The sequence below is a fragment of the Pterocles gutturalis genome, unplaced genomic scaffold (genome assembly GCF_000699245.1).
Source record: "Pterocles gutturalis isolate BGI_N339 unplaced genomic scaffold, ASM69924v1 scaffold6856, whole genome shotgun sequence".
NCBI lineage: Eukaryota > Metazoa > Chordata > Aves > Pterocliformes > Pteroclidae > Pterocles > Pterocles gutturalis.
The window spans coordinates 1-26,164 of NW_010100185.1; the positions used below are offsets into that span (position 1 = coordinate 1).

Here is a 26,164-nt window from a genome sequence, read left to right on the forward strand (position 1 = left end):
ACGTGACCCTTCCTCCAGTCATCTGGGACAGACAGAAAAGTTTTTTAAGTGAACAGAGAAGGTAGAGATCATCATTTTGACCTTAACCCAGAAGTCAGGAACCTTCATCTGGAAGTAGATCTATCAGATCAGTACTGAAATGGTCAAACACTTGTAGTCTTCATCCACTGGACTGTCTTGGTGATCTTTGTGGAAAATGCCTAAGAAGGCATTGCTTAGTCATGGGAGGTGTTGAGTGCTCTTGCTTTTGTGACTCAGGCATAGATGTTTGCAGCAGTGTTCACAGCTGAAAACATATTGACAAAGTCTGGATGCATGCACAAAGACATTTTTGGGGTACAGAGCTGCTGCCCCAGAATCTAAAGTAATACTAATATGCTAATAATCCAGCGAATCAAGAAATACAAATTATCAGGTGAGAGGACTGAAACACTGCAAGGTAAAGAGTGAGATGATTGAAATTGCTAAGGAGCCTGGACTTTCAAATATTGCTGAAAATTAAATACCAATGAATACATTCCCTGCAGGGGAGAATGTATGGTATTCAGACCCGCTCAATAATTATGAAGATGACTTTTTAAACCAGCTGCCCAAGATTACAAAGGAAACTATGGAAAAGCCATGACCTGAATCCAGAGCCATTGAGACCCAACACAATGTCCTTTTTAATAAAGCTCTCTGCCCTAAGTATTGAAAAGATCTTCAGGTGTAGGAAAAGCTGATGTTACAACCGCCAATCTTTCCAGACATATTTTCTGATGCATCAGTGTAAGTTGTCTGTAAGGTTGAGTTTCAGAAGTTTGCTCTGACTAAAATCGTGGTTTTAGTCTGACAGTTGGATAGCTAAGAAGCCCCAAAGTTGAGCATCAGGGAGAAAAAGATGTAAAGATAATTGCTACATCTGGGAGTTGGTACCTGATGTGCCATATGATAGCATCTTCTGGTTGCTTGCACTCTCAAACAATCTAATTAGGAATGCTTACACTTTTAGCAGTTTAGTCCTCACCTATTAGCACTCTATGGGCCTGATCTGGAAAGTCCACCTTCAGGCAAAAGTCTAGTTAGAATTGATACAAGTTCTGTAAGACTGAAGACTGCGGGGTCTGAGACATTAGAATTACATGCTTGGTGAGCATCGTAATAAGGAAAAGAAATATCACAATATCACAATAAGACTTTAGTAAACTGTTTACAGTGTTTTAGTCCAGTGCAGTCACTTCAGCAGAATCCTCCTTTCCTAGAAAATATATACGTTACATCAATTAAAACTCATAGACCAGTGGTTATTCAGTAGTCACAGAATCACAAAATGTTAGAGATTGGAAGGGACCTCGAAAGATCATCTAGTCTAATCCCCCTGCCAGGGCAGTAACACCTAGATCAGATCACACAGGAACACATCCAGGCGGGCTTTGAATGTCTCCAGAGAAGGAGACTCCACAACCTCTCTGGGCAGCCTGTTCCAGTGCTCTGTCACCCTCACCGTGAAGAAGTTTTTCTCATATTCAAGTGGAACCTCCTATGTTCCAGCTTGAACCCATTGCCCCTTGTCCTATCACTAGATGTCACAGAGAAGAGCCTGGCTCCATCCTCCTGACACTCAGCCTTTACATGTTTATAAACATTGATTAGGTCACCCCTCAGTCTCCTCTTCTCCAGGCTAAAGAGACCCAGCTCCCTCAGCCTTTCCTCATAAGGGAGATGCTCCATTCCCTTAATCACATAAAATCAACTTTTTGTTATTTATTAGTGATTAGACATTGCACAGTGCTTGCATTTCTAATTACAGACAGTCCATAAAAGCTGAAATACGAATTTCTACAATATATGCTAGATGGGAAGCATTTGTTTTTTTTATTTTTTTCTCCATCACAAGAAATAACCGTAGGTATCACTCTCATTTAGGGTTGTTCAGACTGTGGGTACATGTACCATTACTGGTGTAGAAGTAATTTCAAAGTGGTACCCACTTCAGCGCAGAGCCAGGTGTTTCCAGAACATGTGCCGAGAGCATCCCTTGCTATTGCTGCCCAACGGTACCCACAAAAATGCATGCCCAAATCTTTCTGACAGCATTTCAAAATAGCCCTGCCTTGTCATGACTTTCATCTTTGTATCTTGTGAGTATGGGTTAAAGTTAAGAAAAAAATCAGTGATTGCTGTTATTGTGTCTTTGTAGTAGATCTGATATTGAGCTAAATATTAAATCAATACTGTCATTTCTGTATAAAATTTCAGTTACATTTTAAGCCATTATCACAGTGAATGTGCCTAATGCATTCCATTTTGCAACAAAACTGATCATTAATTTTATCTTTACTGATGTTAGTGTGTATTACAACATTCTTCAGAACTGGTGTGTGAAATGTCAGGTTACTTTTTGCCATATTTTAGGAGAACCGTAATATTAGAATAACATCTCTTATATTAATCTAATCCCTTTTCAGTTGTTTCATTCATATTTTGTCCCCTTGCAACAAGGATATGCAAAGAATGAGTAACTGTTTTGTCAACAGGGACCATAATGATTAAAATACAAACAGTAAATATGACTTCAGGTCTAGAATCGGATTATGGGATTAAAATGAATGAAAAAACTGCTCTGTAGTAGGATTGCAAAGTTCCAATCGATATCATCCTGTAATAATTTTAAAGGGGAAATGTGGGAAGTAAAGTAATAAGGCAAAGAAAGCACAACTTGAAGTTGTTAGTGATGCTTGTGTTTCTTGATTTTCTTTTGGTTTATCGGTAGGTCCCAGCTAGAAAGCTGCAATGTCACCGGGGTTCCATTCTTTTAATTTATATTACATCTGTTGTGCTATGTTATTTTGCATCGTAAAGGTTAAAGACAGGGCCTTGGGTTAATGCAGTAAAAGGGCAGGAGGGACAGCACGTATGGAGGCTACAGGGCACCTGGCACCGGCACAGGCAGCAGTGCCTGTGTGTTTCTGCCCTTTTGAGTTTGTGATGTGGACAGAGGGCACTGCTTAACATTTTAGATCAAAGATGCATTGTATAAATCTGCCCTGGATTGTCTAAGCCCAGTCTAAGTGTGGTACAACTCATTAGCACAGGAGGCTGATTGCAAGGATGCTTTAAGTGGTCTTGGGTCCACTCAGGAGATCATGTCCTCGGGTTTTGTGCCGGGGAGGTCTCCCTTGGAGGTGTTCAAGACCAAAGGCATTTGTATGCTGCTTCAGCCCTGCCCTTTTTACAGCAATCTGGAGGATGGTAAAAATGCAAATTACTGTGGTTTCAAATATTCTTCAGGACAGCTGCACTAACCTCAGTGTGAAGTAAATTTTCCAGCAGAAGGTGTGTCTTCTGGATCATGGAGAAGTACCATGAGAAGTGCCACCTCTTAAAGGCCTGAATTCTGAATGTTTCTATTCTTTACGTATTATCAGTGTGATGAGGCTATGTTTTAATCTCAAGTCATGAAGTTAAGATAAATGAATGTCTGGGGTGCTTAGTTCCATGCATCTGTCGCAGGTTGCCTTTTTAAAAGTAAATGCATTTGTCACTTTCTAAAAGTCAAGCCTGCCTGAGAAGAGCTCTCCAAAATTGGCAGCGCTTAAATCTACCACTTTTTTTTTTTTTTTTCTAATCTCATGCAAAATGTTAGTTACATCTTTTTAGGCACCTAGAGGAACTTAGCTATGAATAAGCTAGAAATGTTTTAAAAGGCATTGTTATCGGGGGACCATAAATCAGAACCAGGTGTCTTGGTCGTTTTCCATCTGGGTCCAAGAACTGTTACAGCAGTTTGACTCAACATACCTAGACACACAGAAATGAACCATCCTTCTATGGAGGTTTAGGTTCTAGCTATTCCTCCCTGAGATGTGACACCTCCTGTCATTAGAGGCAAGGTGGCTAGGTGTGGCATGGCATCCTTATCCTGCTTCCAGCACCGAGCTGCTGCCTCCAGAAACTGCTGCACAGCCCTACCTAGAGTTCCCTGACTATGTCAAGAGCAACTTGAAGAACTCTGCACTGCTCTCTGCCGTGTGGTATTGGCCTACCCACAAACTCACAGGGGGTCAGCAGGACAGAAAAAATTCCTTGTCTGACCGGGGGAGCCTCATGTTGTACATTTGACACCTTTACTTGGTGTAAGAAGAGGGTTTTGTGCTTATCACTCTTGAGTTGTTCTTGGACATATCTGGAACCTACAGCAAAAGGGACAGAAGCAAAGTCCGTAGAATTGGGAGTGGGTCACGTGAAGGATCCCATGGCCGATGTCAAGCAAGTGCAGCAAAGATGAAAGGGAGAAAAAACAAAGCTTGGAAGCCTTGTTGAAGAGGAGCAGGGCATAGGACAAAGGTGTAGTGCAAAGTCCTGCAAATATGTACAGGCAATGCCCACCAGCAGCTTGAAATGGGCTTCCAGAGAAGTACTTGAACTTTTGCTTGTAGCAAATCGGATGGAATTTGTATTTTCTTCCCCATCTTCCTGTCTTAATCCCTCTGAAATAAAATTACAGTAAGCAGTGACTATCATCACAATGCATTTCTGATTAACAGCAAGGGCACAAGGGCACTCTCAAAATAGAAGCAAAGTCGGGATTGTTTTAAATCACAGTGTTGCAGAAGTATTAAAGCAGAAGCCATAATTTTACTGTGTTCAAAAATAAAATGCATGCTACTGTAGAGGGTTGTGTACATTCATCTAGCTGCTACTGCCTGGCATAACCTTTTGCTTTAGGTTTCTGTGATTCATCTTTTCTTTTGTTTCAGAGAGTCGAATGATTCTGGATGCCTTTGCCCAACAATGCAGCCGTGTTCTAAGTCTCTTAAATTGTGGTGGAAAACTACTGGACAACAATCACTCTCAGTCCATGATTTCATGTATAAAGCAGGAAAACCCAAATTACAGTGAAAGACAAGAGCAATGTCAGCTTGGGAAAATGGTCCATAGTCAGACGTCAGACATTTTAGACATAGAGATGCAGTATATGCAAAAGAAACAACAAACCTCAGCCTTCCTGAGAGTTTTTACTGATTCCCTTCAGAACTACTTGCTCTCTGGGAGCTTCCCTTCTCAGAACACCTCATCAGTAAATGATTTTAGCCACTTGGCAGATGTGGATCCACTTTCAACCTCTCCAGTACACACTTTAGGTGGATGGACATCTCCAGCAACATCTGAATCTCATGGTCACCCATCATCTTCTACACTTCCAGAGGAGGAAGAGGAGGAAGAGGAAGAAGGTTACTGCCCTCGGTGTCAAGAGCTGGAGCAGGAGGTAATTTCATTGCAACAAGAAAATGAGGAACTTCGTAGAAAATTGGAGAGCATTCCAGGTAATCCCCTGCCATGTGATATGGTCAGTCAGTGATAGAAACAGTTTGGGTAATAGTTTATTTTAAGTTCTAGTTGTCTTTTAAAGTTGTAGTCATAGTAATCAAACACTGGAATTTGCCTCCATCCAAAATTCCTATAGCGGTGCTCATGGGAAAATTATCTGCTGATGCCCATCCATATGAATTGTGAGTCCTAGACTAAAGAGCTATGTTCAAGATGAGCAGTGCTTGTAATCCCAAATTCTAAGCATCAGGTGATTTGTCATGGTAACTTCAAACATGTGTTTTTATACCTAGTTATCTGTATTGTTCTTTAAGTGATGTTGCAGCTTATAAACCTGATTCCCTCTGGGGGCTCCTTTTTTGGTCACTTTAATAAACTATTCAAAGTTACGTCCATACTTTTAAGCAAAAAAATAGATTTGGCTTTTACCTTGAACAGTGTGTCTTAAATTGCTGTTAGCTTAATAAAAAGCATAGATATGTATCTTCCCATTCATCTTCAAATAAGACTTGAAAAAAGGCTTGCCAACAAGTTCTCAGGTTCAGCAATACCAAGCTGCCACTGATGGAGAGAAGGCAGACAGAAAAAAACATCTAATAGAAACTCCATCTGTGAAAAACTTCTCTTGCCCCTTTAAACTTAGGACTTCTCACTGTTGGGGTGCACTGACATACCTGAGTGGTATCAGATGAGAACAAAGTATCTTGGACTCATATCCTCTAAACTTTAAGCACAGGCAAAAATGCACCTCAAATAATAATACTAAAAGCAATCTGGAACTTAGCAAGGAAAATAAGTATACGACACACTTCTGACACATTTATAAATGCTAGGGAGCTGCATCTTTGATAGCTGAAGTTTGAGATGCTTAGGATAGATCCATGCAAAGTTCGCTGAACTAATCCCTGAATGGCAGAAAAGCCATTTAGCGTGGACTGCAAGAGAGAAAATACTCCAAAGCTGCTAACTATGCAGTAGGGAAGGCAGAAGCAACCAACCACTGTCCAAATATGTATGTGCAGTTGCAAAATCTGAGCAAAAAGCAATCAGTAGTCTTCATCATTCTTCTTCCCAGCTATGACTGATGTATTATGAATTATTTTTATTATATTGTGTTTTTCTGTTGTGTATTGGTCCCTAGGGTGGTACCAGCAAATCCCATAACCACATTGTTCAGTGCAGAGAAAACACAAAGTTTAGAATACTTCCCATCCCAAAATCTGGAGTCACTGTAACTCGTACACTCTCACTGGATTCAGTAGTGGTTTGTACATCACGTGGAAACACTGTGTGACAAAGGGAATGGCATGGACTTCAGCTCCTGTTGAGTCCTACCTTCAGGTGTATAAGACCAAAAATTATCGTTAGGGCCTATAATCTGACCTACAGCTTTCATTCCATCACCTCTATTGAACTTGGTAGTCTTTTTGACTTTGACTAAAGCATAACTTACATTTGACTCAAGTAATATCTCAGAAGGCCTCCAGTCCTGAGTTGGAGACTCTGGTGCACAGTGGCTCTGTCTCTTACCCTGACACTTGAATCCGGTGGTTAATAACACTGGGGAAAATGTGTGCCTTATTCCCTGCCTGACTATCTGAAATCAGCTTCTAGCTATTGACTTCTATGCTTTGCTCCACTAAATGAAGTGCTGTATAGAACTGGGTGCTCTTTCCAGATGAAGGTACTTAGGGACTGAAAGCTGATTTAATTTCCATCTCAGGTAAAGTACGCAAACAGAGCTGTTTAAAAGTCCCCAAGTGAGTTGAATCCTTCCTTGCAGTTCTTTTCTCCTGCTTATTTCTTTAAAATTCGGGCACTGGAAGTATGTGCAATATGTTTGTATCTGTCTGAGCAAAGGTGAATAGTCTCTTTTTTCCCATGCACGGTTTCCCTGGTCATTTGACCATCGGCTCTGCGGGTGAGCCACTCCTTCTGTGCACATTTCTTCCTTAGACGTACATACTTTGTATTTGGCTGTGTTCATTTACTAAGTGATCTGGATTGCTTTGGCAGCCCTGCTTGCCCACTGTTTGCTGGTTCCCCAATTCCTGTATCATCCAGGATTTTTTTGATTGTTTTTAAGTGAACTTTGTGGTCCCAGTTAGAAATGCTGAATGGTACTGAGACTGTTGTCGGTCCCTGTTGAGCCTTGCTAGAAGCACATCTATTCATGGTTCCCCCAGTGACAGATACTTGAGGTGTCAGTAGCAGGTATGCCATAGTCTGCTGGTGTTGTGTGTCGCTGCTTTTGCAGTCAGATAACTCCTGGTAGTAAGTTGAATGCCTTTCAGGAGTCTCAACTTTTTCAAGCAAGCCTATAATCTCATCCAAGAGTGACAATCAGGTTAGTCTGACAGGATCCACTTTCCATAAGACCGCTTTGACTGGCATTAATTATATTAATATTCTTTAGTTCTTAGTCAATTGAATTCTGTTGCGACTGCCTGTATTTTGCTAGGATTAATACTGGGCAAAGCAGCCAGTGTTTTCCTGGGTCGTCACAGTTACCTGTCATCTCTCTTTAAAAGAGAGATAAACATACACAAGCATAGTCCTTTTTCAGCCCCCAGGAGTAATAAAAGACCTTGTTAGCAGTGTATCAAAGCAGAAAAACGTAAAATAAATGTGCAAGGATGTATGTCTTCATCAGCCAACATAAAATCATCATCAGATGCATCTGCTGCTGTCTGGGTGATGCATGCAGATAGGCCTAAACTGACCCAGGTGTCTGGGGAGGCATCAAGAGCCCCAGAAGGTGCCCTCTGATGTTGCTAGGTAGTAGGACAGAGGTCTGAGCTCGCCAGGCAGTCCCACAGACACTACTGAGCAAGACTGATCAAAAGTCAACTAAAGGTGATGCCTGATTATTTTTATCTCCAGGGCTGATTTTGCTTCACTGAGCTTCTGCTACCAAAGAAGCTGGCAGACTTGAAACACTGTGACTTGAAACACCTGGCTCCATATGTCAACAGGCCCCGCACTCATTCTCTGGGCAGTTTTTTTTTTTTGCCCACCAAGACATTGCATGCCTTGGGAGGGAGGTAGAAAGGCCTTTGCAGAGGGTTTCAAGTGTTGTTTGCCACCATCTTATCACATCAGAGTCATCTCAGAGCCCAGGCTTTCTTCCCTGTTCATTTGTACGTCTCCCGCTGGGCATCTGACAGGCCAGGCAAGGTGATTAGAGCAGTGGAGAAGCGACTGTGGAGGCAGCTAGATGAGGCTGGAGACTGCCATACTGTCCCACCAAGCCACTGAAAGAGCAGGGGTTTTGACATAGTGGTTTTCCTTCTCCTCCTTGAGGGCGCTGGGCTGGAGCTGCTGGGTGAGGCTGGCAGAGGACCCGGAGGGGCTTGCACTGTGCCCTCCCCACGGGTGCAGGGGCTCCCACTAGCAGCCCTGTCAACAGAAGATAAAAGCAACAGCCCCTCCCTTCTGCTCTGTAACCGTCTATGAATCATTTTATCCTTTTCCTGAAATACTTTGCATTTCTTTTTTTTTTACTTTCCATATGCAAAAGCCCTTTTAAAATCCATGAGAGTTTGCGGTCTAAAAATAGTTAGCACTGTACATCTCTGCAAAGCACCATTTGCATGGCTCGCAAAGAGACTACCGGGAAGAAGAGTGTTTTCTCAGCAGATGTAAAGGCAATGACTTTTTTTTTAACAAATATTACACAAAACATATCCTCCTGTAGCTTTTGGACAAAGAAAATAAGATTTTTTTGTTTTCAAATCTCTGCCCTGTTGCTGTAGAAGCCCTCCAGTCCTGTAGGATCTTTTTGCCCATAGCCTAGCATCACTCGTTGGCAGACCACCACTGGACAAAACCAATTACATGAGTAAAATATTGCCTATGTTTTCGTTGTTGGGGTTTTTTCCCCCCAAAAAAATAACCATTTGATTTGACCGAAACAATACAGAAATTTGTGTGAAATCTTAGTTGTTTCAGCTATAGAATAAATGAAGAAAAAACCCTATTTCAGTCCTTTGGATTTGGAGCAATGTGACATCTTGCAAATTGTGCAGTTTTACACCAAAATTAATGGTTTTAGGCAAAAACGTTAACTGAACACTTTCAGTTTTCAGTTCAACTGAAAAAAGAGGAATATTTTCATTCAGTGTGTTATTTTGTCTTGTTTTAAAAAATCCTTAAAGATTAGGTAGTTCCTGAAAGGCATTTAGCAAACTTGTCATTGGCTCTTTAAGGTTTTGAGACCATCAAGAACAGAGAAAAGTAATCCATCTATATGAGGAGAAAAATGTCTCTTAATCTCTTCCCTCTGTATAAAAATGACTAGGGTTGTGATACGTTCCCAATAGTAAAATTAAAGACTTATTTCTGAGACTATGTGTAAGACCTGGATTTAGACCCTCTAATATATAAGGATATTAAGCAGTTCTCCTTTGCTGCTGTCAGCAGGATTTTGTCGCAGCTTTTGGCCTAAAAGGGAGAAAGTATTTTTCAAAGGCCAGGAGTCATGAGTGACAGTTTGCCTCCTGGTGCTCCAAGCTTTGCTGCATGGTTTTGGGCCAACCAGCCTGAAAGTAGTGAAAAGGTGTAAATAAGTAAGATGAAGCAGCATGTGATAAATACAGTAATTATTCTTACCTCATTAGCCCAACAGCAAAAAATACTCCAGCAAACAGCAGAAGGACAGAGGTGGAAAACCCCCTCAAATGTAGAGAGGAGATCACTTAAGAGACAGGGTTCATGGTAGATGCAAGTAGCCAAAGCAAAGTGGAGTTTGCAGGTAGAGTTAATGTCAGTGTGATTGAAAGAGTCAGACAAGTTTTCCAGAAGGTTTTGTGTGCCCAAGGCTTGACTCTTTTTCCTGACTATGTCAGATGATCTAATAAAAGAAATTGCTTTGCCCTACAAATCTTGTCTCCTTTATACTTTCAGAGCATCGTGTTTCCAAAGAGCCTACCACAGCAGCAGCATAGATAAAGCAGCCATCAAGGGTTATGAGGAACACTTTCACGTGTCCTTTTTTTTTTTTGCCCTTTTTCTTGATGTTCTCATTTAACCACTTCTTTGGTTTCCCTTGATGTTCTATGTTTTGGTCTGATCTCTGGCCTCATTCTTCTGTTCAGCTTCAAAGCGTGAAGTTACTTTGGGAAGAGAGAGCCTCGAGCGCAGTTGCCCACTGTTTGGCACGAGAACCCTTTTGAATTTGCAGCAGGGCTTTGCTTGCAGCTTGGAGGTGCTGGCTTAGTTTGCTAAACCAGCCTGAGTACAGAAACTTACTGAAACACATAACTGCAACAGACCACATCTTTATTAATCTGTTTTCTCCATGCTTCTGTGTAAAAACCCGTGGGAAGTTGGGGAGGTCGGGTTGCTTAGCCTACCCTTGGGAACAAGAGCTGGTGGGAGTTTTGTGGGGAGCTGCAGTTCAGCCTGGCAAGGCTGAACTCCGCAGTCTCAACTTTGGTTTGCATTTTGCAGGTCAGCATTTGGCATTTTAGTGACATAAACTGCTGTCCCCACTGACCAGGAGCTCCTTGGTTTCCCTAGCTGTATAAATGGGTAGAGGGGTTTACAGCGTTGATCCCTGCCCTGAAGACTTCATGGCTGAAAGGCAGGACAAAAAGAGGTACCTGCTATTAAGTAGAGTGAAAGTGAGGGAGCACAGGCAAAAATAAAAGCCACAGGAGCACGTGACAGCATTGCTGAAAAGAGAGATTCACAGCTGCCTTGTTTTGTCTCTTTTCTTCTGTTGTTCAGGCAGAGGTGTACATCTTAGGGGCATATGGAAGGGGCACATTCTTTCTTCTTTCTGGAAGAAATGTTTTTACAAAAGAAAATTAAAAGAAATACAATGGCTTTTCAGATGCACATTAACAGAAGTAAAATGGTTTTCCATTGCACCTGGAAAACACAACTGAGAGGGATTTTAAAAGTAATGGGATATTTGCTATAATTTTTTCTCCCTTCCCTGCTTTTGGCAGGCACGTAGGTCAGTTTAGCCAATCTTTAACACTCTTCTGTGTGTAATGTTGATTCTTCTGATTTCTGCTGGATGCTCTTACAACAAATGCGTGCTGGTTTTATTTTACCATCTACCATCCAGTTACAAACATCCAAATTTGTAGGGTCTTGAGTACCGAGATCAGCTCCTCTTTACTAACCCCTATCTCTCCTTGCCCCTCACTCTTTTTCCAGCTCATTGCACCCCAACAACTTGTCTTTGCAGCCCGTCCATGCAGCTTTCACTGGCTTTCAGCTGACTATTGAAATAAATGAGCATATGAGCTAAAATAATCCGAGCCGTACTATACTGCACACTTGTCCAAATCTCAGGCAGAGAAGGTATCTCTGTTAATGTTATAAGAAATTCACACTGCCATGTAGTTCATCAGCAGGTTCCCTATCATTTGTTACATCTTTTTGACAGTTGAGCATCAATTTAGAAATGCCCTGCAATGAACTCGGAGTGAAGCATCGCTCAAGGTCGAGCTGAGGAGGACAGGTTGCAATGCTGAGCCAGTCTTAACTAACAGCTGCCAGTCTGAGCAGGGTGGATGTAGATGTACACCCTTCCCAATTCTTCTCCTCGCTGACAAGTCAGAAGTAAATGGTCTTGAGTGCTAAGGGCTTTGACTTCTGCCGTATAAAACACCAGGGGGAATAATAGCCAGTGTTGGCTACAGAGCACAAAATCTCATTAATGAACAGAATAACCAGATTTCTTAATGTCGGCTTATGGGGCTGAGGCCACTGCGGAGAGACATGCAGCTGAGCCAGGGCTGAGCCATCCCTTCTTGCTAGGCCTGTCTGATGCCACGAGAGAGGTTGGAGACATACCTTGTTTACGTTGGAGATATGCCTTATTTACAGCAAGCCCAAGTATCTCTTAATAGAACTCTGCTTTGGCAATATAAACAGCCCTGGAGTGTGCTACAGTGGAGGCCACATCTTGGGGAGGATAAATGAGAGCCCCCATTCTGACAGAAGCCTATATAAGTGATTGTGGCCCAATAACATTTATAATGAGCAAAAACCCAGCCCAAACCATTAATAGAGATGTTCTTGGCACTTCATAAAAAGTTGGAAACAATTATTAGAGCCGAAGGTTGAAAAGAAGAGTGGGTGATAATTGGAAAAGATTAAAAGCATGTTGTTGAAGGCCCCAAAAGACTATCTAGGAGGAAAAGTTTCATGATGGTTACAAAAACAACTAGCTTAGAGGGAAAGCAGAGGAACAGTTAGAAACGTAACAGATGGAGTAGAGGGGATTTGATAGTGATGAGTAAAAGGCAGAGGTTAGGAGCAGTGGAAAATTAATAATTAAAATTGAAGCTGGAGCACTCTGTTGAGGAGGCATTCTTCCCCTGACAAAGGAAAAATATGGCAACCTAATAACAGTGTCGGACCGTTATCAGCTGGAAATAATAGTTTTTGTCAATAATATGGAACTGGTTATTGAGTATTTCTGTTTTGGTACTTGTGAACAGTAAAACGATGCGGTCACACCAATATGATGATGATGGTAAGCAGGAAGAAATATTTTCCCTTTCCACTGTAACTCTGGGTGTTAGCACACATTCAAAAGCCAGGTAGGACTGCAACCTCAGCTGTCTGCTCCAATTCCATCCCAGTGTCAGGGCAGCTGGAGAGCTTGTTAGTCAGTGCACTATTGCTGGCCTCCAGCCCAGGTTGTAAGACAAAGTGGTTCAGGAGCGGAGTCAGAACCGCTGTCCCACTTTCGGAGACAGGCACTGCCAGGAGAGCCCCAGCACAGGCCACCGGGAGCAGTAACTGCTTGGGCACACCAGCTTTTCATCCCAAATGCACATCAACTTATTATCAAAAGGATTAAGCAGCTGCTACCAAAGCATGATGTTTTCAAAATCATGAGATTTGGATGACTCAACTTCAGGATCTAAAACAAAAATGAAGGTGGCCAAAGAGGACTCTGACTATGATTTTCTTTATGTTTTGGAATATTTGGGATGCTCCAGGAGACTGAAAGATGTGATTACTATATGATTTATTTTTTTTTAAAAGGCCACATCAGATGTGCAGATAATTGTAGGCTCGTTGGCCTGATACTGAGGCCAGCCAAACTAATTGCACAGCTGATGCTGGCTTCAATTAATAGAGTGCTGAAAGAGAATAATGGAGTTAGTACCAGGCAACATCTTGCCAAATTATGGTTTTGATGAGATTAAAAGTTTGGTTGTTGAGGGTGTTGCAGATATTCAGGGTGTTACATAACATTATATTACAAAAAGTGACTTTAAAAATGCAAATATATTTGTATTTAGGGTAAATTGCTATGATGGAGTTGAATTTCTGGCAAGATACTTTGTGAAACTGTTCACAGCCCGTGTTTTTAATACTTTCATTGGTGAAAGAAAGCATACAATCATTGCTCACAGCTTGCAAGTGGTGCAGAGGTAGCAGTGAGTGAGAAAGATGAGAGGTGACAGACTTGGCCGAAGATGGTGCAGCATTAGCATGTGTTGAGGCACAGAGAACATCACTTTGCTTGGTTTCAGCCACTGGGAAATAGACACTGAGAAACACTTTTGGAAGACATGGTGGCTTTCTGGTGGAGTATTGAGGCACCGTGTGGCCAAAAGGGCTGGCGTGGACTTTGGATGTACAGACATGTCAGTAAGTGTAGGAACTGTACTTCTAGTGTGAACCCAGCATCTCGGGAAGGTCAGTGTTGAGCTTAGCAAAGAGAAGACAGAGAAATGACTTCACCACTAAGTATGCATATGTAACAGGTGACAAGTGTTTTCCATTTATTTTCCAAAGATTTTTTAAAACCCAATTGAAAGAAAACAAAACACAGACTTGAAATACGGTGTATGTTTCTGAGGGTGATATAGGACGTGCTGTAACAACGAGCCAAGGGTAGAAGCCATGTTGCTGGGAGATAATGACTGGAGTTGTACTGCGTTTTACTGGCTGATGCTGTCTGGTGCAAAGAGGATTTAGTCTGGGGAGTTGCTGTGCTGTGTGTCAGATCAGACTGAGAGATCACAGCCCAGCTTTTGTCATTGGCACAGTTCGTGGCCACCACACTGTTCAACGATTTATTAGAAATCAGGATACCCTGCAGGGAAAGCTGTGACAAGCTATGCCAAAGAAGCACTTGTTACAATATACAGATGCCTAGAATAACAGCAAAGTCTTAAAACTTGGATTGATGAACAGCAAAGACCTGCCACCTTTTATGCATGTCCTGCTTAGCATCTTGGCAAGACCAGCCTTCCCCAGCACGCTGAGTCGCCTGTAGCACCTCCTCCTTCTTGCCCTTTAAATCCCACAAAGATCTCACTCTTCTTTCTCTCGCTGCAGGCCAGGTTACTTTGCCACTTCCAGTCTCTTTTCTGAGACATCGTCGCTTTCAGAAAGTAAAGGCTGTGGAAACTTCTTCCTATTGGGCAGGAAAATTACTGCCTCCCCGCAGGCTTTCTACCAAATCATAACAAGCAAGTGCTGTTTCAACATGAGCATTGTGCCTCCTGTAACCGATGGGAAAAGATCCCTGTTGCTGGTGTCGGTGATGGTGGATATGTGCATAAGCGTGCAGAGAATCGGCTATTGGGGTTATGGTCTTGTTAAGTCTCTAGAGACCACAACAAAGTCAAAGAAATACAAAACAAATAAGCTAGTAGGTTTAAACAGTTATTCATCCTCACAGTTGGGAGCTGCAGGCTCTTATAAAGTTACATTTGCTGCAGGGTTTGGAGGAAACAGTTCCTCTTTCCTCTCAGCAAAGAGAATATTTGGAGAGCCAGAAGAGGCACGCAGAAGCAAAACCGAAGCTTTGGCTGTCAGCCTCATGTTGCCTTCTTCATGGCTTCCTTTAGGCTTCAGTTAATACAGCAGCCCAAGAAGCCTGGCTTTGCAAGTAGCATCTGGTGTTTGAAGGGCTGAGGTTATTTGTACCAACAGCAAACTGTGATGTACGATGGCTTTACAAGTCAGAAGTGCTCAGAGTGAGTCCTCCAGTCACTAGAGTGATAACAAAATCATACAATTTTGTGCTCAAAACGTCACTGCTTTTATGAAGATAGAAGTTTTTATAAGCTTCAGCCAGCTTTTAGTACCTTTGTAATTTCTCACCAGTAATGAGAAAGTATTTTATCAGCAGAATACAGTTAAAGTAGAGCTGTACTTCATCTGCTGGGGACACAACAGGTTAAATAGTTTCCTGTTGTCTTCTCTCTTGTGCCCCATCCCTTTGGGAGAACATAGGTAAATACATCCGTGGATAGCCTGCGATAAAATTACTTACTGTGAGTAAAATACCATCCTGCTGAGAGATCAGCTTCTAAAAATTATAAAGTTTTGATGCATTATATTCTGTTCCCTTTCAGGCCCCACATAGTTACAGGTAACAGTACCAAGTACAGCTGAGAGCCATCAGGTCGTCACCAGGGACTTTTGCTAATAGAGATAACCAGAAAAGCAAGTGTAAACTTCACAGATTGTTTTGAGCACAGCTTCATGGGGACCAAAGAAGTCTAAAGCTTCCAGGTACCAATGATGGTTTGGCGAATGTGTCTTCAGTGAGCTTGCTAAACAAAAACCGATGAATTTAGATAGGTCAAGAAAAGGGTACTTTGCATGTAGCTCTGATTTCCCAGGGATCACTCCACTCTTCTTCAAGTCCAAGTATCAGGCATCTGTCAGGCACCTATCATAGCCTCTTCCATCCTTATTGTCTCCTCACAGGAGATGCCACGATCTCCCAGGAGATGCTGGGTGACCGTGGTAACTTCCACCTGGGTGGGAGGTTTTGCTGACTTTGACAGAGGGTTTCTGATGCTGTCCAGGGCAGTGAGCCTTCATGATCCTTGTGGCTCTTTCTTGGACACCTACTTAATCAGAGAGTAACCTGTTCATGGGCGGTCCTAGTTTAATCTTTGTTTTGGATATGCCAGACAGCAAACACACATGGAGCGTAAGAAAAGCATCTCAGAAGACAGTCTTATCCTTCAGCCCATCCACATGGAGAAATAAAAAAATCCTTCCCCCATATGCTTTCCTGTATTTAACAACAAGGGGGAAAAAGACAAATCCTTTTTTTGACACACTTTCTTACGAGTATCCAATGTACTAAGACGTTACCTGTGTTTAGTACATTTTACTCCTTGATTCCACACAAGAACTTGTGTTGATTTGTTTGATTGCTCCTATATGCTAAATACACAGCTGTCATTACAGGAAGGCCACAGAACGTGTTGGTGAGACTATTAAGCTTGACTGCCCTTCTCACTTTTTCAGCATTGAAACATTTTTTGAAACCATCCGATTACACTTAAATGTGCTTTTTCTTCCTACAAAAAAAAAGCATCCAGACTCTCCTGCTCATATGGCAGTGTCACTGTGTAGCAGCTACGCTACTGAGACACTGCCCTGGTGTAGCGATAAGCAGTGAAGTCACTGGAGAAATAAAAGAGGTATAAGTCACTTGGAATGCTAACTTTTGTCTAACACATAACATCCTAACCTAGTTGCTGTACAGTGTGAATACCCAGGAAAGGGTGCAAAATTCCTGTAAATCCTACCTTGAGACATTCTCAGTGATTTCAGTGCTTGCTTTCAGATTGCCAGCTTAAGACAAAGCCCAAAACACCACATTTTTCCAGCTGTAAAGACTGGATGCCAAAAAAATAATGAACAAACAAGCAAACAAAAAAGGAACACATTTTTTTTTTTCTGGATTTTTATCTGAAGCTAAGATTATCTCAAAATATTTTACAAAAACAATCCATATGAAATGTGAAAGTGATAAGGTACCTTAAAAGTGATGCTTATTTAGTCTTGCCCAAGTCAATTGTAATGTTGGTTTAATGTCTGTTTAATTCTTCTACAGTGTTTCAGGCTCAGGAGAAAAGCACTGTATCTCAAAAATACTCCAGAGTTAATCAGGGATGTGGCAGCATCTGCTTAAGTGAGACCCATAATTGAATCATCCCTAATTAACCTAGCACCTCAGCAGAAGGGAATAGGATGTTGGTACCACTACTGAAATGGATGAGAGTGATGGGAATGGAAAGTGAAAAAGAGAAATAAAGCAATTTGCCTAACACCTAGTTTTATAACAAATTTGGGAGGAGGGAGGGAAAATAAATTAAAGTATATGAATCATTAAATCTGCTCAGTATAGTTAATCAGACTGTAGTTTCAAAAACATTTGAGCATATTTGCATGTTAATCAGTGCATGATTTAGGTCTAAGAAATGTTTTCTCCTTTGTATGGTTTGGGCTGTTTAAAATCTTCACAGATTTTTTTCTTATTATCATTACTGCTGACCTAATTTGTGTTTGTAATAATTATAATTTCAAACTAGGAAAAAAATCCTTTGAAAACTAGTGGGCAGAAAATAAAAGCAATGTCAGAGATCCAACATAGGAAATACAATGTCTGTTGTATATTTATTGAATGAAATAGCTGCACAAATCAAAATGAGAAGTGTTTCCTATGTGAAATAAATCTCACAGATGTACAAAACATATCCTGAAGAACACTGCTTGATTTAATTTTGTTGTTTTATTTTGTGCTAGATAGCTAATATACAGTAATTGCAATTTGTTTCATGCAGTGCCCTGCCAGACTGTTTTAGATTATTTGAAGACTGTACTTCAGCATCACAACCAGCTTATGGTACCACAGCCAACAGACCATCCGACTGAGGTAGTGTACAGTGAAGACAAGCTGCGTTGCTTTATGTTTGACAATTCATTGAAAACATGTAGGCAAATAAATCAATAGGTGCTGGAAGAATATGTTTAGTAGTAAAAATATGTAAAATCTATTATTAACCGGTCATTCTTAGGTACAATAATCCCCCAAATGGAGGAGACTCATCACTAGTATAATCTGGGATGACTTTACTGAGCAGCGTGTAACTCCTTCCATCAGCGCCAGCTGCACTTGCCTTGCTTTGGGTAATTTTTCTCTCACCTTTCTTCAGAAACATCACTTTTGTGGGTAGAATTTAGATGAGGGCTAGCCTGGTGAAAAGGGCAGCTGGGTGATTGACAGTGGCTGCACGCGGCGGCTGCCAGTGCACAGAGGCTGCAGCCCATGCTGGGAGGGTACCGACATGTCGTGTGTATGGACACAAGCACGCAGGTGCATACAGTTGGTGCAGCTCTAATGCAACCCCGAGGTGATAAACACTAAAGTATACATTTCTGTCATTTTGCAGGCAGACCCAAATACAGACTTCTGCAAGTCTTTGGAGTGCTCTTGCTTTTTGGAAAGCATCCCAAACAAAATGTTGAGTGTTGACAATTTTATACTTGATACGGATTTTGGGGATTTTTGTAATTATGATCTGTTTAAAAGTGCTGCAGTGCAAAAGCAGGAAGTTTAAGTCCTCCCCTTCTCTAGAAGGTAGATGTACAGATTTAGCTATCAGCTCTAGTATAAGTCATGTTAATTTTGCTCCAGTGTGTTTCCATCCAGGCTTGTAAAAATGCATCAGATGAAGTGGTTTTGTTGAGGATTTTCCAGTTTAGACTGTCTGCATTTGAGGCTCTTGCTATGCCTGTTTTCGTATATGTAGTGTATATGTGTCACTACCCCTTATTCATGCAAACAAAATCAGAAAAGGAAAGACTTACGTCTAGTCTGACCTCCCTTTATGCATAAACTATTTGTAGTGCAAGCCTCATGTAATCCAATTTACCATAGTTTCACTGAAGATGCTTTACAGCAGTTCAGGATGTACATGACTTTGCTCTTCAGTTTTATCCTGTGCAAATTGATACAAACATATATATATATATATTCGTATATATCATTAGCTGTTATCACTCAAATATATCCCAAGGATTCATTTTCCTTTTTTAATGCTCTTTTGCTTAACTAAAATTTTCAAGCACTGTAAAAACTGAGGCTGTTCTGTAATGTCCCACGTGGAATGGCTTGTCATGATGTGACAGAATTTTTTATTCAATTAAACACATAGATACTAATATTTTATTCATAAGCTTAATCATGTACAAATACAAGCATGAACACATTTGTACTTTGGTTCTTCCTTCAGGATCTGCCTATTTCATTTCTGGAAGGTTTTCTGTTTGTTTTAGTTTAATGGCTGCTGGACACACCAAACTGCATCACATATTTAGCGAGAATCTTTTGCCCAGAAGTGCTTTACTTTCAGAGGCAGTAATGAAAGTGTATCTGTTGCAGGAACCTAGTGACTGTTTAACAGAGCAGCATAACACTACATCATGCCTTTGGAGAAGAAGGAGGAAAAATATTCTAAATTTCAGGGAGAATAAAAGAGAAGTATAATAAAATTGGGACTGAGGAAATTATGCAAAATTTATTGCCTTCTCCTCAGTTAATAGTAATGTGAGCTCTCATGAAATTTAGATGTTGGGCCTTTCTGCACCCTGCTTCCATCAGTGCAATACATTTAAACACAGAGGTAGCTTTTAGGATAGCTTGCTACTTGTCAAAGCCACCCATGAGCATCCAACCCGAACACACATGAGCAAGCCTGGAGCCTTACAGTGTGCCATTACAGGCTTGCATTGCACTGCTCCTGCCTGCCAGGGCACAAAAGCAAGGCAGTGCCTACAGAGTTAGCTTCAGCTTGGACTTTGCACCAGTATCAGTAAGAAAGGTTCTTGCTTCACTATGTTTGGGTTTTTTTTTCAATAGGGAAATTTCAGGAATCTAAGGCAGGAAAATAATTAGCTTTATATAAAAGGGATACTGAGCTAGCTGCTGAAAAAAAATTTGTACCAATGTGTGGATCAGGTGGTCCTGTGTATTATCTTTGTGATGGAACAAGCCAAGGAAATACTAGTGTCAGCTCCCTCTGAGATGGAATCGTCACAGTTGCTTCAGCGTAAGAGCATCATACCCCTAAACAGCTTTCCATGCTGCCCCCCTGCTCTCCCTCCTTCCCTGGCCCCCTTGCTGCTTTGGCAGAGGAGGAGGAGCTGGGCTGGATGGAGAAAATGTTCTTTCCCCAGCAGAGATCCTTAGCCATACTAGTGGCTTCCCAGGGGCATAGGTACCTGGGAAATAATTAAAGCCCCTTCTTGCATCATGAGTGGAGGGGGAGGAATTGGCCCTGGCCCTTTTGCACTAGTGGGAGGAGACACGTGCAATGCAAATTCTAGACAAGAGTTGGTCTATAGGTAAAGGGTCTTTCTCTTAGGGGTTACAAGCCTGGATTTACAAGCTAAAGGGTTAAGATGTTTTGGGGAAGGGGTAGGGGCCCATCAGACAGGCAAAGCCTGTCTCCTCCTTTATATTTTGGCTTCCTTTGCAGAGTTTTGGGTTTGCTTGTAGCTGCCTTTGCCAGCAGTTTGCACCAAGCCAGCTAGGTTTGCACCAAGGCAAACAAGTAGCAGGCAGTCACTCAGGCTCAGCTCTCACCTTTAGGGAGGTGATGGTACCCTAAATTGTACGAACAGATTCTCCAAGGACCCCTCATCATGGTCTTCACTAAATTCAATCTTCCACTTATTTATCAAACTTGTAAAAAAAATTAAAAGCAAATACCTGAGGAAAAACTTCAAAGATGCTCCCAAGCTGTCTCCCAGGATGCTATAATAAATATATGAAAGGAGGCAAGGGTAGTCCTTAAATTAGTTTTCACATATCAAAGATCTGGAAGAGCTGAGGAGGACTTCGCAACAGTTGCCCACAAGTGCAGCATGCGGGTGATGGCCTCTCTTGAATGTCAGGCCCCTGTTTCTCAAGTTCACTGTGAGCTCCTGTCTAACCTGGGGGCTATACAAAGCTTTTACTAATTGGGACTCTGGATTTATGTGTTTTAATAAGGAGGTGTAGCTGTAAAAGTGAATGAGTCTCTAGGAGGGTGTGGTTTGGTGTTTTGTGTACTTTGGTTATTTCAAGTGTATTAACAGTACCATCTGATGTTAACTGGGTAATTCTGAACTACAGCATTTTATGGCCAACAAGAATTAAATACAATTTAGGTACAGTTACTAAAGAGGGCTTGTAAATTGGTGTGGATTACAGGAATCACTGTAAGTAGTCCCATAGCATTCATTTAATGTTGTAATATTGAAGCACACGAATTATGAAGGTTAAAAGCAAATTTCTCTCCAGCTGACTTGGTGGCATTTCTGTAAAGCTATAATTTGAGTTACTGTGGCATTCATCAATAATAATGAAGTTTTTTGTTTTCATAGTTCCTTTATTTATCTATATTTTTCACAGTAACATAACTGCTGTCAAGTTTCAGGTGTGTTCTACAGAAGTAATACATCTATTTAAAAGACAGACCAGAGGAGTCACCTCTGAAGTAAATTGTCAGCTGCGATGAAGTGATCCATGTGATCATGCTTTTCAAAGATCCTTTTTATGCATTTTAACAGATTAAGAAGAAAGGTTATACTTGAATAGTATACCCAGTCATTGGTTCTTAACTCTCTTTAACCTCCTTGTTAAAAGTGGAAATTATCAATAGCCATCTCTCAAAACATATTCCTTGTACCTCACCAAGTTCGAGTTCTAGAAAATGGAAATGTAATTTTAAAAGTACTCATTCTCAGTAAGAGCAATAACGTGTTCACTTCAGGATGTGTTTCGCTGTCAGTATCGCAGCTAGTTAAAAAGCGTATTTTTTATTGCAACTGACATCTTTACTTATTTGCCTTGTAAAATAAGCAACAGAAATATTTCACTTTTTCAGGGGAGCAAGCAGCTGCTGAACAACTACCCTGTCTACATCACTAGTAAACAGTGGGATGAGGCTGTAAATTCTTCCAAGAAAGATGGACGACGGCTCCTTCGCTATCTCATCAGATTTGTTTTCACAACCGATGAGCTTAAGTACTCATGCGGCCTTGGAAAAAGGAAAAGGTCAGTGCAGTCAGGAGAGACAGGTCCTGAAAGACGTCCTCTGGATCCAGTAAAAGTAACATGTCTCAGAGGTACTGCATCTTTTCGCTCAGTGTCCACCATATGTGATCTCATTTCACCACATTGGCTCTGGCTCAGTAGAAGCATTTGGCTGACAGTTGCAGAACTAGAAGGGGTTTCACAGGCAGGTGACAAGCAGCCAGAAACACTCTGCTTTTTTTTAAATACATGCATATTTTTATATATATGTATGTATTATATATGTGTATTTTTTAAATGGAAAAAACGGGGCTGCTTGTTTAAGAGAGGAGACAAATACAAGGGCACGTGACACTGATATACTTGAAACAGCAAGGAAGGAAAATCAGGCAGTCTTGCTTATGCTCTTTTATGATAAACTAACTGGGCATTCTTTAACACTGCTACACAGCAAAATTAACCAAAGGAATATTTATAGGCTAATGTGTAGTGAGCATATGGCACTCAAGACCACAGTACATCACTGGAGTTAAAAGCTAACCAAGTTTCAGAATAGGTTTGAACATTTTGTAGGGCCAGGAACAGCTACAGGTTAATTACATACAAAGTGTATACAAATGCGTCGTCAAGAGTTTAACTTCTTTCTTGGAGTGCTGATGCAACACTGACTGAAAAAGTTAAGGACCAACTTCCCCCCATGTTTAGCCTATAAAGGAGGGGCAGTTTTGCAAGCGTTTCACAATGTCAGAGAGTGAGGATGTTGGACAATACAGAGAAGACTGAGAAGAATTATCTGTTGTGGCAGTTCATACTTTGGTTTCCTAAAATTGTTTGAAAGGCCTGGTACTGGGCTTTGCAACAAAACATACAAAACAGGACTTTGTAAAGCCCAATTAAAAACATGTTTGTAGTATCAGCATCTGCATTTTATAAACATATATGCTTCTCATTTCTTTAACTCATAATTAACTTTATAGTATTTTGTGAGCACATACACAAAATTTTGGTTAAACTGACTTCAAGAATGCTTTACTAATCAGTGCAGTGTGAAAAGCTATATTTTGGTCAGTCAGTGATGAGATCTCTTTAGTCATCCAACTTGAGTCCAAAGTGGTTATCTACATCAGAGAAAGCCTCTTCCCATCTAGGGTAAAAGAATCCAACAAGGCCAAGTAGATAAGACTTGTAGTTGGGGTACATTGATGTAGCCAGGTAACGAACTCAGATTTTACATACAGACAAATTAGGCAAAGAGGCTTTTTACTACACAGGAACCTGTTAACCTGTTATATGATACTCTGCCAGACCTTATACTCTCCCAGAGCTTAATAGAAGGGCAAGTCTGTTGCACACCATGCTGCACAGAGGTCTGGAGCGAGATTCAGGGTCTCAGAAGTTCTCCTGGAAACTGAAGGCTGAATACAAGTGCATTAACTATTTACTAAATTACTTTAAATTTCACCTAATAATTTAAGCACAAGCAGAGTGTTAATACACTGTTCTTCTCCTTTCTTCCCCCTGCCTCCCACCAAGACTAACAGTAAATCACCCTGTAGATGGACTTTTGCTTGTGGCCACTCTCCTTTCTGGGGTCCTGGACATACAGAACATGTGGAGCACTCCTTGGGAGAAAGAAAAAGGCCAATTTCCTTAATTTTCAGAAGCTTGAAGAGGAAGCCAAAACATTCAGTATCTCAGGACCAGTTAAAAAAAGCAGAGTAGACAGCTTTCCCTTTGGGCTTTTGTGGGTGGGTGGGAACATGACAACTTTCTCTGGTGTCAGGAGTTGGCCACTGGTTCCTGCCCTTTTGCAAGCCAAGGTAACAAGTGTCTGACTAATTCTCAGCACATCCAATTATGCCTTCCCACCACAGCAGTGAGTACAAACTGCTTCTCTGTCTGCACTAAGAGTAGTTTAAACATCTATAAACATATTTAATATATTCCTACAACTGACTGATGTCTGAAGCCAGCTTTAAAACAGCCTGGCATGCTTAAATTATAGCATTACTCCATTACGTGGTAACCATTTCTGTGAGAAAAACACCAGCCTGTGGAGCCCAATGTAAACGTAACTAGGTAGGAATTACTGCTGTCTGTGTGAATTTCCAGGGAAATGAATTTAAAACTGAGATAGCTATCACTTTTGCAGACACACTGCTGGAGGAGCTATGCAAAAATCACGTCCTAATTGTCTAACAGATGAGATACTGAGCAGGTACAGGAACTCACGTAAGAGAACAGCATTACCTGGTCTCAAGATGTGGCGACGGTAATGAAGTTACCTTACACCACTTATCGTGCTGTTGGCTTGTCAACAGTAGAAAACAGAATTTAAAAATATCCTGGGACACACAATACTGCATGAGGGAATAGCTAATGTTACAGAATAAATAAGAAGCTCAGTTTCCATATGAGGCAGAGTGTATCCAATATATCTAATAAGGTGCCCTCACATTTAGAATCGTTTTTGGATGTTTCAGAGGCCAAATACACCTATTTGAGCTATGTCTAGCAGCTACAACTCCAGAATTGGCAAGCTTAGCCTATTGCATGTAAAAGAATCTGAAAAGGAAATTGTAAAAAAATGTAATCATTGCATACAAATAGCTGTATGTGGAAGCAGCAGCTACTTGAATAGCCAGATTATATACAATACAAGTCATTTTCTCCTGCATTGAAATCTATTGCAAGGCTCCCCAAATTAGCCTTCTCATCTCATTTAGCTATTTCTAAGGCCAATTTAGTCTCTGAAAAATAGGTGTCAGATTCAGGAAGATGGAAAGAGCAGGACTTACAATGAAAGATATTCCAAACAGAAAGGAAAACAAAGCTGAAATAATGGTAGGGACATTTTCAAGCAGGTTGTGGGCTGCTGCAGATGTTGAAGCAGCCAGCAGAGGGAGAGCATAAAGATCACGAGAGTAATCACTGTAAGGTATAAATACACAACAGGTTTCAAATTAAATACATCCTGGTTTATGTTAACTTTCACATGTATTGCACACACTGAATCACAGCCATCACTTTGAATTAGCTCTTTTTATTTCCACAAGAAGGGATTTTATCTCCAGGTCCCATGCATCACATAATTAGCTCAGGTATGACAACATACACTGCACGGGAGAAACAGACTTGTACAGAAGTAGAATAAGTCTCAGTGGCATTATCATGGCATCCCCCATAAGGCTTTACTTCTGCTTAAGTAGAGCAGTAATGCCCCCTTTCTTATTTCCCATAAGCTTTTGATGCCTGGGCAGTAACAGATGCTGCAAAGACAAGCTGTTTTTTATCCTTGCATGTTTTCCTGCAGAGTTCATTAGGATGCATTGTACTTCCAACCCGGACTGGTGGATGCCATCTGAAGAGCAAATAAACAAGGTATTCAGCGATGCAGTAGGACACGCTCGTCAAGGACGTGCAGTGGGGACTTTCCTTCACAATGGGAACTCATATTACGAAGGTAGTGACCATCCAGGATCACAGGATGAAGTCTTCAATAGAGGTACACAAGATGGATCTGGCGATTGACAGCAGTGAGAAGAACCTCATACAACAGTAGCAACCACTTAATTTAGGAGAGACGATTTGTTAAACATACTTACCCATTTAAGAGTCCAAAGCATGTTTGAACACATAACTGCATACATTTCAGCCTCTCCATCCTATTATGTCCCAGTTAACAGAAAGAAATCCATTTCAAGACCTGCTCTATGGGACTTCTCAGTGCCTATTATTTGCAAATCCTTCATAGCACCCTCAAAGGAAAATTGCAGTTCATTTAATCTAGTTCTAGAGGAAAGGTCATTTAAAAACTATAGAAATGTCAAAAGGAATAGACAGCAGCTACCATCTCATCTGCTTGATAACAAGCCCAGTACAGCTGGGTACTAGTTGCTTTCCCCAAGTGGGAGATGTAAAAACAAGTCTGCATGCTTGTAACAAAAAAAAAAGAAGTGATCTCCCATTTCTCAACAGAAAATAATATAATTATAAATACTACCTTAAAATACTGCACAAGATGGAAAATTCAGGGACTTC

General features: G+C 41.1%; 1 protein-coding gene across 1 annotated transcript; it reads left to right on the forward strand.

Moving 5' to 3' along the window:
* Nucleotides 1–4,739: 4,739 nt before the first annotated feature.
* On the forward strand, nucleotides 4,740–25,921 carry BEND4 (BEN domain containing 4; the record flags this gene model as incomplete). Its single annotated transcript, XM_010078716.1, has 4 exons — nucleotides 4,740–5,306; nucleotides 17,886–17,977; nucleotides 21,975–22,215; nucleotides 25,437–25,921. Coding segments are annotated over 4 exons (1,118 nt in total), but the record flags the coding sequence as incomplete, so codon positions are not given.
* Between the last annotated feature and the right edge of the window lie 243 nt (nucleotides 25,922–26,164).